Below are 12480 nucleotides of genomic sequence, written 5' to 3'. Positions count from 1 at the left end.
GCCTGAGAGGCTGCCTGAAAGGCTGCCTGAGAGGCTGCCTGAGAGGCTACCTGAGAGGCTGACTATGAGGCTGACTATGAGGCTGACTATGAGGCTGACTGGTAGGGTGCCAGGGCTGCCAGTACCTGGCACAGGGCTCTGATTCATGTCCCATGGGCCCCCTCTCTTTCATACAGAGTCATAGCAGGGCAGAACTGACTAACTGGGCTGCTGTCAATGGCAAAGCTTCAGAGAGCTCCACTCACAAGATATGGTACATTTCCCATTTTATTCAGTGAAAGAAAGGGGCATTATGACATTACAACAAAACATGTACAGAGCATGCTCAGTATAAAAATGCGTAAAAACGACAGACAAAAAATATATATACCACACCTGTTTAGTGCATTCATGATCAGGACAGTCCTAAGCCATTACATTCATCAGGGACTGACCGTGTTGCAAATCATTTAGATGACTACCACTTGTAATAGGAAAGTGTAGGACTTCGATACTAACAATTTTTTTGGAATACGTCATACAAATCTGTTCATTTTAAGTCATAGTATGGAGTGGGAGAAATGGGAATGCTTTGTTTCTCAAGACACACCTTAACTCATGGGCCTATATGACAAAGATAGCACAACTGGCACTGCAAATGCAGATGTCTGTTATTAGTACTTGATTAGACTGTCTGGCTTCTCAGATATTCGATCACTTTTTATCTTCGCAAAACACACTGGGAGAGGATGTCTTGTCACTAAACAGTTTTGTATAATTCAAACACAACCAGAATACACAAACTCAACCCTTCTCTCAGGGGTTTACAATCATAGAGAAAGTTACCTCATCACCTGATTGACATCATTATAGTAAGTCTAAATCAATATTATCTATGCAATATGATATAGTATTTTATTTACAATCAATGACCTCAAATTTAAAGGGATACTTTGGGATTTTGGCAATGAGGCCCTTTATCTACTTCCCCAGAGTCAGATGAACTCGTAGATACCATTTTTATGTCTCCGTGTCCAGTATGAAGGAAGTTGGAGGTAGTTTCGCAAGCCAATGCTAACTAGCATTAGTGCAATGACTGGAAGTCTATGGGCATCTGCTAGCATGCTAGGTACCCATAGACCTCCTGCTAGCATGCTAGCAGATACCCATAGACTTCCAGTCATTGCGCTAGCGCTAGTTAGCAATTGTGCTAGTTCATCAGACTAGCGAAGTAAATAAAGGGCCTCATTGCCAAAATCCCGTAGTATCCCTTTAAGCAGTTAACATGTAGACTAGATTGCATTTAGTGGTCAAATTCAAATAATTGTTCTTTTACAAACAAATAAATAAATGTATCAGTCCACAAGACAAAGTATTTTAGCAACATAACCTGATTATAGCAGCACACAGTCTCAAATCACTCACCCATATATTTCAATGTTTTTGAATGCTAATGGTGGGAGTTGGGAACAGTGTTCTGGCTACCTCAGAATAGGTTGGGGGTCAGGCTCTTGGGGATTCGGCTGGTCAGGGGACAGGGGTGCAGGCTGCTCCAGAGGACAGGGGGAGACGTCCAGAGGGGTTCCAGAGTCCTCTGCACTGAGCACCATCTCATCCAGGTCTGTTCCCTTCACTTCTCTGTCCTGTGGTCCACAGAACAGCTGGAGCACTGCTTGGACCTGTGGCACCTCCGTGGCAGTCTCCTGGAAAGTCAGAATCGCCACAATGCCAGCCATTAAATAACCTGTGGAGAAAAACGGCAGACATATGAGACAGATAAATCCAATTATCACAAAGCTGTGAGGACAAGAGGGGAAGCGGAAGCCTGTGTGGAGGACTAGTCAGGATTAGGGTCAATTCCATTTCCATCTTGATCCCTGCCAATTCTGAAATCAACTGCAAAAAAGTCCAAATGGAATTGATCCCAACTCTGCCATGGCTACTCTCACATGAGGTGAGGAATTCCATGCACTCCTTGGTCGCCTCGGTGCGCCTTTTCCCCAGTAGGTAGTCCCCCTGGCCAATGGTGCTGAGGGTAACCACGCAGAAGAACAGGGCGTCCAGGAAGCTCCACTCTGGCTCCAGGTAGCAGAGGCTGGTGGCGGGCAGCAGGAACAGGAGTACCGCCAGGACCAGGGAGAAGAGGCTGGCATGGAGCAGCACTGCCTGGCTGTAAGGCAGGCCCCAGTAGGTCTGGAGGTGGCGCACAGGAACATGGGTAAGGATGGGCAGCAAGAGGTCAGACAGGCAGGAGAGGACGAAAAGGGTGAGGGGGATGCCCAGCAGGCTGTAGAAGATGCAGAAAAGCTTGGCGTCATCCGATAGGGGACTAGAGTTGCCATAACCTGGGAAGAAACAGTCGGCATAAAAAGGGGATTTCAGCAAAAGAGGGATTTTGACTTCAATGTGGAACAAGTAACCTAAAGCATGTTTTACTAGGGTAGTTGTGAGACGTGTGTACACATCTACATAGGCCCTAAAGCCAGCTTTTAATTTTTGCACCTGACTTTGGCCCGCGGCAACAGGATGTAGCTATACTAGCCTCAATAACAAACTACCTTGCGCATGAGAGAACTTGAAGCATTACAAACAAAATCCTACTATTCAAGTGGCTCAATCTGTGATTATTTGGACCTACAATAAATAATAAAACCTACATCATTTCAATCTAACTGTTGAATCAACAAGCTTAAATTTATTCTATGGATTTTTTCTTCTTACCTCTGACAGTCAAAAAGTTGATCACAAAAAACATGGACGATATCAAATCCCAGCTCCTATCATTTCTGTGTGTGTGTAAGACAGCAATGTTCCGATTAGCAGAAAAGTACACTTTCCCGATAATTGTATCCAGCCTGCTCTCCGGCACGCAGTGGTTGTCCCTCAGAAAGTGCTCTCGGAGCTCAAGGACCTGTGCTCTGAGCTTGTTTTCCTGGGGCTGCTCAATGGCCATGAGCACCAGACCCCCAAAGAGTGTGAAGAGGACATAGCTGAGGAGCAGGAACCAGAAGGCATGGCTCTGACAGAACCTCTGGAAGCAGTCGACCCAACAGACCATGGTTGTTTGTCAGGCTGACTTTGCTGCGTGTCACTAGAGTAGGTAACCAAACACTCAGACGCAGGTGAGCCACTAGTTTTAAATATTTAAAACACGATTCAAAACACCGCTCCACACATTGAGACAACTCAATAGAAACTCAATGGAATTATGTCAATTCTGGAAATGAATTGAAATTCTAATTAGATAGGAAAAAGCTGTCGAAAACACATAAGGAATGGAAGTGGAAAATATGTAATATTGTAAGAATATTTATTTTAGGATATTGGCTATCGTCTATATACATGTACAAGATGGCAAAATTACTCTCAGGTACATAGTAGAAAATACATTGTCCGTGTTTTAAGATGTTATCTCACATGGTGTCAAGATCTCAGCTCGGTATGAATGCTCCTTCCATGTCCATGGATTCCACTATTCAACACACCCCAGGCCAGCCCCTGCAGGCAAGACAGTCTGAAGTTGTCAAACTAGTATTCTATCCTGTGTCCTTATGGTGCTTTCAAGACAACTGGGAACTCAGGAAAAAACAAGGTCAAATCATGACTTTAGTGATTTTCAGGTTGGAAAATCTGAGCTCTAGAACGATGCCCGAGTTTCTGAATTGGAATTCCGAGTTGATGACCATTAAAAACGAGTTTTCACAGTCGGATCAACAACAAAAAAAAGGAGTTCCCAGTTGTCTTGGACAAAAAAAATGGAGTTCCCAGCTGTCTTGGACGCACTGAAGTGGGAGATTTCCAAGTTCCCAGTTGTTTTGAAAGCAGCATTAGGGCTTGGAGTGGTATGTGAGTCAGTCTCTCTTATGTGGCTCTAGTAGGGTCCCTCCCGCCTAATGTGCTTATCCTCTAGGCATAGTCTACCTCTTATGTCACAGGCTGTATAGGGAGGGAGGATATAGGGAACTCCACCTGCACTACTGAGCAGTGAGGTAGCCTCAGCATGTTCCAAGGCCTTGACCCTTGACCCTCAACCATAGTCTCTCTTTTCTCTCAGAGGGGCAGGTGCAGGGAGTAGTGAGAGCAGGTCCAGCGGCGCACTGGCTTGCCCACCCTCCCGATGACGGGCAGCTTGTGAGCGTAGGCACGGGGCGGTACGGTGGACAGGGGTGGGGGAGGGCTGAAGCTGGTCTGGAAGCGGCGCCCCTGGCAGCGCCGGCCCATCTGACGCCCCCCGATGAGGAAGGAGAAGGTGGGGGGTCCGGGATGAGGAGGGGGGAAACGGGCCTTGGTGAACACGTCGCGGGATGGACCCGCTGAGCGCTGTCCCGGCCGGGAGGAGGAGTTTCTGCGCTGGATGGAGGATGAGGAGGAAGAGCGAGCCAGGGACCTGAGACAAGGAAATAGAGAGGAGGTAAAAGGAACATGTTAGTTATAGCAGCTAAATAACTTCAGCCTTCAAGAGGTACAGGTAACTGCCAAAATAAAAGAAACACTTGAGTAAATGAGGGATAAAAAGTATATTGAAAACAGGTGCTTCCACACAGGTGTGGTTCCTGATTTAATTTGTTTTTAAATCCTAAAGGTGTGTGGAGTGTTAGCTGGTCCAGACAGAAAGCTGGTGTCTGTCTGGTTGTCTTTCTTTCTCCCGTTTCTCTATGGTGTGGTTTAAACAGGATATCTATGGTCTGCGAGACACCCGCTCTGATCACATCACTCATTATCACTTAACATTAGCATTTTTTGACTACTAAGCAATGTGGACAATGGGTAAGATGAGATAGATATTATTATTTATTTGCATTGTAAATTGTACAGTTATGTACACAATCTAAATAAATAAAGTTAATTTTTTACTTTAAGAGTGAGAGTTTTAACTAGTCACACAGATGCTACATTACCTTCCTGGAGCAGTGGCAGCTAGACTGGGTGGGGCGGGCTCGGTGCGAGGGCTCCCGTCTTGCCGGGGGCTGATGTTGAGGTTAGCAGTGAGCTGGGGCATCTTGCGCGTGGTGTCTGGGTTGGCAGCGGGACCAGGGGGCTCCTTCCTCGTATCAGGGGGCTGGGAGGGGGCTGAAGGGGGGAAACCTCCCAAGCTGGGGCCCGTGCTGAAGCGCACCGCCAGGCTGTCGCCGAAGAAGGAGTAGAGCTCACAGTACATGGCGGGCAAGGGGACGGGGGTCCAGTCATCCCAGGGGGTGCCGGCCCCCCCAGGTCCCTGCAGGTGGCTGGCGATGCCCAGGGCGGCCTCGGAGAGGGGCTCTGGAGGGGGGCTGAGCCCGGGGGAACTCACCCTGAAACCCATCACGCCCCCAGAGCCCGGCTGGGTGCTGCCGCTCCCCTCCCTTGGCTGGGACAGAGACAGAGCTTTCATCTTCAGAAGGCGCTCCACCGCCACCTGCAGGACAGAGAGGGGATTGGTACTTTGTGGGTGCAGTGGTGGTTGATAGGTAGCGTTACCAATATATACATTTAAAGCGCTTTGAGATCGGGTGAAAGGCGCAACATAAATGCAATTCGTAACAATACATTATTGGGAATATCTTGTATTACATTGGAAAGCTTTGTTTTCATTAGAGAACGGCCGATATGGATTTTTTAGGGCCGATACCGATTTGGGTCAAGGAGGCCGATATTTTAGGCCGATATTTTTTTTAATCAAACAATACATTTGACTTTGTACATTACATTAACAACAATGTTAATAATAATTGTATTTGAATGGTAAATCTCTTGATAAACTGGGTTAATTAAGATGGCATAGGCCTACTCAAAATACAGGTGAATGCATATTCAATAGGAGTGTGTGCAAGCATTGAGTTATTGAGCTTGTTTTGACTGATAGATGGAGTCTATGGTGCTACAGATGACAATCTGTTTGCCTTCCATTTGGGACTATATTAGCATACTGATCAACAACATTTGCATAAAAGCATCACTCAAGTGTGTCACGCCTGTATGGAAGGACATAGGCACTGCTGTTAGTTTGAGAATATAAAATAACATTTATTCAATGCAAATGGGTCCAACATAATGTCATGATTTGTGATCACGGGGGCTTATGAAACTAGAAACCATCATTTGAGAAGTGAGAACGCACACACGGGCAGAGATCTACAGCTTTCTTGGTCCATAAACATGTAGGAAGATTCTTAGGTAGCTAAACCTATTGACAACCTTTATTTAGGCATTTTAAATACACTTCCTTCTTTCCCCATTATGATAATAATCTAATCCGACTATCAACTGTCAATTTACAGACACGATAGCTGCTGGTCAGATCAGCACACCAGTAAATAGCTAACGTTACACCGCAATGCCGAAAATGGTGCATGTTAAAAATGAGAACCAGCTAACATTAGCTAGTTATGTTGGCTATTAGCTCCAATCTGATATCTTAGCACCATGTTTATCTAGCCAGCATAGTACAGTCCTGTGTAGCACAGTTGGTAGAGCATGGTTCTTGCAATGCCAGTGTTATGGGTTCGATTCCCATGGGGGACTAGTAAGGAAAAAGTATGCGCTCACTAATGTAAGTCGCTCAGGATAAGAGGGTCTGCTAAATGAGTCAAATGTCATAGTAGCTAATATAGCTAGCTACCTAGCTAACACCACAGATTAAAGGTTTGTTATAGTAATTTTTGCTAACTGATCACATAGCTATCTGCTTAGATAGCTTGCTTATTGCATGCATGTCCGGGCACTTCGACATGAGCCTTATTAGAAGTTAATTAACTCAACTAATATTTGCAAGAGGAGTCACTGTGTCAATTGTGTCAATTCATCAATACTGCACCTTTCTGTTGGAGAATGCGCTAGCTTGCTGCAGATTTACCCAGCTAGACATTCATCAGCATTGTGCAGTACTCGTGGCTCAGGCAGTGAGTGGCGGCTGGCAGAGCAGCAGCTTTACTATGTAGAGGGATTGTCGACAAAGCCAATAGAGAAGGGCCGATAGCCGAAAGACTAGAAAAGGCCAATATCGGCCCGATATATCAGCCTGGCCGATTATCGGTCGTTCTCTAGTTCGCATCACAGAAAACATAAAACATTTCACTCAGTGACTGGTCTGCTGCACTTACCAGGATGGCTCCGTAGACCTTGTGTCCATCTGCTTTCACCTGGGCATTGGAGACTGAGTAATCATCCAGGACAGCTTGCAGGTTAGCCCAGTAAGCTGGCAGGTGGGGATATAACACTCGCTCAACAGCCTACAAAGACAGACACACACAGACAGTGATCAGCAAAGGCAAGGATCCTAAAATGAACCAACAGATAAATTAAAGAAAATATACTCTCATTCAAAGATGATCAAGGTAGAGGAAATGTAGTTACCTTCCATCCGAGTGCGTGTAGCCCCACTACAGCTCCATAGTGAGAACACAGCGGGCGGACCGGGTCTGACAGAACCTTCTGCAGAGACAGCAGAATCTGGTGGTACAGACCACTGACCAGGTCTCCATGGGTCCTGACAAAGACACAGTTTTAGGAGAGAATTACGTCAACAGACAATAGATCGAAGATGGCTATGATTCTGTTGTTGACAGTGTCACATACAGAGACTAAGATGGTCCACTTTGGACCAAAACATTATTCAAAGGTGGTATTAGGAGCATTACAGTGTGCAGGCCTTTGGTTTTTTCATGAACCTATAAGTGTATCAGTCAAACTGCCATGGTCTGAGGGGCTTTGTCCACAGTCTAGTCATTATACTGTAGATATATGTACTGTATATATAGTGTATCTTTATGGGTGGTCAGTCATACCAGAAGATGTGGCTGAGCAGCAGCGCTGCGTAGTCCCTTAAGGTCCAGTGGTCATTGAGGGGGTTGATGGAGGCGGCCAGCGGCTCCAGGATGCAGTACATGACGCTGGACACCAGGCTGCGCACATAGGAGCCAAGGTACAGGTAGGGATTCTGCACAAGACTCTTCACCATGTGCAGCAGACGGTTCAGCTGCTCCAGGTCGTGGCTCACAGACTTCACCTGGTGGGCAGAGCGGAGAGAGGGGTACATATAAAGTACAGTACTAGCTACATTTCGTAAAGACAGGGTCAGGTCTTTTTCCTGACGAGGATCAAATCCAGGCCCTAGTTATAGGCTACTGTATGACTAGGGTCTTCTAGAGTTTCTCCTGGTCAGGAAAAACTCAGTGCCCTATAGGCACTAAACGACTGGACAATTGAATGCATGAAGTGACATCCATAACATTTGATTTGTTATGTTTCAAGTAAGTATAACATACCCCACTGATGACATATACAAAATATGGCAGGAGGGCAGCAATCTTGGAGTTGGACTGGAGATCCAGCAAAGCCACCTGATGAAGAAATAGTTAGATCGATTTCAACAGTTTCTCCAATCAATAGAGTTATATCACATGTTGATGCCAGGAGAAAACTGTACCTTCATAAGGTGTGGGTCCTCTCCTAGTATGGCCCGGGTGATCTGTTGGTAGTACTTGAGCAGATCCTCAGAGAGAGTTTGTACAGCACTGGGAACTGTGAAGGAGGGTAAAAGGAGGGCTCGACAACTCTGCAAAAAGCCATGGGTGTAAATATCACTCAATGTTCAAATTTACTCTGAGCCCTTACCTGTACCTTGAGGCTCCAGGTTGCCTTTCCCATCCAGATAAGACACATTCACTAGTAGGAGAACAAATCATAGTCACCATATATTGTACTATATCTCTTAAAGTAGAATTAGTATTGATTCGACTATTGATTTGCAGGTGGTGGCTTAGTAACTAGTAAGTCAGTGAGACGCATTTCTATAACAGGCATCGGCGGTCATACCTCGCACCATGGTCTCTGCACAGCCCTTGGGTATGTTGGTGGCAAGGGCAAGTTCAACCAGGTTGATATCACGGTCCTCCACGAAGAATAGGTCGCCCTCCTTGATCGGTCGGAAAGGTAGGGCATCTTGCGCACCGTAGCCAGCTATGGCCTGGCAAAAAGAGAACAGTACAGATAGGAGTTCAGTTACAGTAACACAATAATAAAGATTGACATCACCCAGCAAGAAGGATTCAGTTGAAACAGGCTCACATTATGTATACACGGTGTAAAAAACATTAGGAACACCTGCTCTTTCAATGACAGACTGACTAGCTGAACGCTATGATCCCTTCTTGATGTCACTTGTTAAATTGACTTCAATCTGTGTAGATGAAGGGGAGGAGACAGGTTAAAGAAGGATTTTTAAGCCTTGAGACAACTGAGACATGGACTGTGTATGTGTGCCATTCAGAGGGTGGGCAAGACAAAAGATTGTAGTGCCTTTGAACTGGGTATGGTAGTAGGTGCCAGGAGCACCGGTTTGTGTCAAGAACTGCAACACTGCTGGGCTTTTCCACAATCAACAGTTTCCTGTGTGTATCAAGAATGGTCCACCACCCAAAGGACATCCAGCCAACTTGACACAACTGTGGGAAGCATTGGAGTCAACATGGGCCAGCATCCCTGTGGAATGCTTTCGACACCTTGTAGAGTCCATGCCCCGACGAAATGAGGCTGTTCTGAGGGCAAAAGGTGGTGCAACTCAATAGTAGGAAGGTGTTCCTAATGTTTTGTACACTCAATGCATGTATACATTCAATAAAACAGAGTATTTTTGCACCTCCACATTGCTCCAGCGCAGTGCTCTGTTGAAGTCCTCTACTGTCAGCTTCCTCCTCTTGGCATGTCTCATGAACTGAGAGCTGCTCTGTGTTGGTCAAAGTCACATCAGAAAAACAAATCTCTACAAATAGCCAACTTTACATACTTTACCTATGAATGGGGCTCAGAGTTTGTCCTGGTCAGATGAAATGGTGAGGGAAAACTCCTGGCCCCACTCACGACAGTGTTTACCTGTGTGGCTTCCCTAAGCCGGTAGCAGACATCTTCAGCCAACAAAGCAGCCACATCGTCGCTGAGTTCCACTCCTGCACTCTCGGCCATGAGTTTGACAGACTCTCTGGGGACTTCAGCGTAGCGCCTCTCCTCCCTGTCCGCCATGCTCACGGCAGCGTCCCGGTACACCCGCAGCTCTGCAGAGAGAGACCTGCAAAATAACCACACAGGTGTAACTTGCTGGTATAGTTAGCTTGCTAGCTAACGTGAACGAATATGGTTTGTTAGCTAGTTAGCATTAGCTAGCCAATTTATTTTGATGCGTGCACCCTTCAATATTAACTGATTCGTGCAATGCGACGATTAAAACTTTACACGAAAACAATGCCAACAGACTGTAACTCAATGCCACTCAATCACTTACCTACTGGTGCAACTGGATAGTATGAATTTGCTAGGTTATCGCTCTAAACCGTGCACAGGAACCTCACTCGGCTGCCGCTGACATTTTCCGGAAAGCCAGCCTTCCGAGAACAAAGATTGGTCCAATTGGCTATCACTCAAATGTGCGTCACTCCCACAACCACTACTTCTGCGGATTTCTTTTTATGGCGGTTGGCAACCAATTTTCATGTGCATTACAGCTACCAACTGGACTGTAGTGTGGACCAGAGACAGGGAAGGTCTAAATCCTACCCAATACATCCCCTGAAGATTTACCCAGCTGTTCACTTAATCTTGGCTCTTCAACCCCATTGCTCTTCAAATCCAATAACAATCGCTCCCTTTCCCTCCCATTTTCTGGCACTGAAATAGAACGTGTTCCACTGTCTCCATGATCCCACCTCCCAGTCGGATGTTTCCCAGCCAGTTTCAATGTACTATTGAGCCTTGAGGGTCCCAATCTCCACAGCCAACCCCCCGGCCCTCTCGCTCTTTCATTGAGAAGGGGGTGGCAACATCCCAGTATCCTTTCGACACACCCACTCGCCCAGACCCAGGTCGCCATATTGGGTTGCAGCTACCCATACCAGAGATATTAGAGAAAAGGGAGATAGGAATCCCATTGGGCAATGAATGGAGGAACGTTTAACGCCCCACCCAGCAGACTGTCGACCAATCGCGTTCACGTCCTCTGCGTCATCTGGTCCCTAACTCATCGTCACGGAATCTCTTCTCAGTCAGATTTTAACTTTTACATTTTAGTAATTTAGCAGACGCTCTTATCCAGAGTGATTTACAGTTAGTGAGTGCATACATTTTTCATACTGTGCCTATTTTTCTCGAAAGTATGTAATGTCACGATTCCAAAGCTATACAATATTACAAATAGCAAGTTCATTCTCTCACATCTTGGAAAATATTTGTAATGTTGTACTTCTTGACGAAATTCATGCAAATGTTGGGTTTTTGAGCTAGCACCCAATTGACTCCCATTCACTCGTTGAAGGAGCGCTCTCCTAGTCCCAGAACGCACCCCGAGGCCCATTTACGTAGCATTGGCAACATGCACAATGGGCGCTAATAAGATTCCAAAGGAGTTTCCCATCACCTAAAAATTATGTCTGCCCATACTTGCTTTCATTGTACACATAACTAAGACCCTCCTACTCTTTGACAAAGGTGGTGAAAGTGTGCAGCAGCTGAAACAATGTTGCCACATCTTTCCATAGAGTTAAAGGCAACTTAAGTTTGATCTGAAAATGTGGTCGGAGGCTTCCTATGGAAGGTGTGACGCAATTGCTGCGCCTCCGCAGGAACGCTGAGGCCAAATCCAGCGTCACCGTGCGCCTCAAATTTTGTAACAATGTGGAGGGCGCCTTATAGCTCCGCATTGACATGATTGGTTGATATTTGGGGGCAGTAAGTCCTGTATAAACACAAACTCACTTCCTTGACGTCTTCTGTCACAATAGCTCTGCTAAACGCAAGTTTGAAAGCTCTGATGTATGTAGAGGCTGCATGCAGTAAATGCAGTCCGCCCACTTCAGACGTGGAATTGACCATGTAGCGCCTTTTACTTGGTTGGGGACCAAGCGTTACTAAAAAGTCTTAAAGGCTCTACATGGTCAATCTGAGGTCTACATTGGCTGTGCAGTATTAAGGGTGATATGGCCTCTGCAGAAGTCAGGGCATTCATACTTCTTGCGCGTCGCTGAGCAGCGCTGTTGTGAAGGAAGTTGTAAAGGAGTGCGTGCGTTTATACAGAACCTCCCGTAAACCAATCATGTCAATACGGAGCCCTCCACATCGTTACAAATGAGCTCAATTTGGCCTCTGCGTATCCCGAGGCTCCGCAATTGCGTCACACCATCCATACGGCGCCTACGACCACATTTTCAAACAAGCATGAAGTCTCTTAGCTGTTTGAATTGCCCAAATTGTCATTATAAGTCCTATACTTGTCTTGATATTAGATGCGTGAGCCTGTGTAATTATACATTTACATGACATTGTCATTTAGATGTGCTTATCCAGAGCGACTTAGTTGAACGCCAAGTTTCAAAGGAAAATAAACGTTATTGCAAGTAGACCCTTGAAAATAGCTGCATCTGCAACAGCAGTGCCTGTGTAACAGGTCAAAGAATTACAGATTTTTGCAACCGTTCATTTTCTATTTTTTATTTTATTTTGTGAGTTGATTTCACCAAAATATTGTATTGTTCAGCA

At 45.8% G+C, this 12480-nt stretch overlaps 2 protein-coding genes across 2 annotated transcripts; both read right to left on the bottom strand.

Moving 5' to 3' along the window:
- Window positions 1-1460: 1460 nt before the first annotated feature.
- kcnk7 (potassium channel, subfamily K, member 7) lies at window positions 1461-3037 on the bottom strand (the record flags this gene model as incomplete). The annotated part of the gene is made up of 3 exons (XM_084156126.1): window positions 1461-1723; window positions 1818-2324; window positions 2701-3037. The coding sequence occupies 3 exons, from the start codon at window positions 3035-3037 to the stop codon at window positions 1461-1463; spliced, it is 1107 nt and encodes a 368-aa protein (XP_084012252.1).
- Window positions 3038-3312: 275 nt separating this feature from the next.
- On the bottom strand, window positions 3313-10399 carry taf6l (TAF6-like RNA polymerase II, p300/CBP-associated factor (PCAF)-associated factor). The gene is made up of 12 exons (XM_084155953.1): window positions 10235-10399; window positions 9829-10021; window positions 9596-9682; window positions 8773-8923; window positions 8572-8622; window positions 8384-8478; window positions 8223-8297; window positions 7743-7963; window positions 7312-7444; window positions 7059-7187; window positions 4878-5374; window positions 3313-4366 (listed from the first exon to the last, which is right to left on the bottom strand). The coding sequence occupies exons 2-12, from the start codon at window positions 9973-9975 to the stop codon at window positions 4030-4032; spliced, it is 1923 nt and encodes a 640-aa protein (XP_084012079.1). The 5' UTR covers window positions 9976-10021; window positions 10235-10399; the 3' UTR covers window positions 3313-4029.
- Window positions 10400-12480: the final 2081 nt, after the last annotated feature.

Source organism: Coregonus lavaretus, assembly GCF_964263955.1.
Source record: "Coregonus lavaretus genome assembly, chromosome: 39".
NCBI classification, from domain to species: Eukaryota; Metazoa; Chordata; class Actinopteri; order Salmoniformes; family Salmonidae; genus Coregonus; species Coregonus lavaretus.
This window is presented reverse-complemented; position numbering and strand designations above follow the sequence as displayed.

Excerpts from the sequence above, each read along its gene's own strand:
- taf6l (XM_084155953.1), bottom strand. The coding sequence starts at position 9,975 with ATGGCGGACAGGGAGGAGAGGCGCTACGCTGAAGTCCCCAGAGAGTCT. Across the intron at positions 8,479-8,571 it reads CCTGGAGCCTCAAGGTACAG|TTCCCAGTGCTGTACAAACT; the intron begins GTAAGGGCTCAG and ends CCTCCTTCACAG. Across the intron at positions 7,445-7,742 it reads CTGCTCAGCCACATCTTCTG|GACCCATGGAGACCTGGTCA; the intron begins GTATGACTGACC and ends TGTCTTTGTCAG.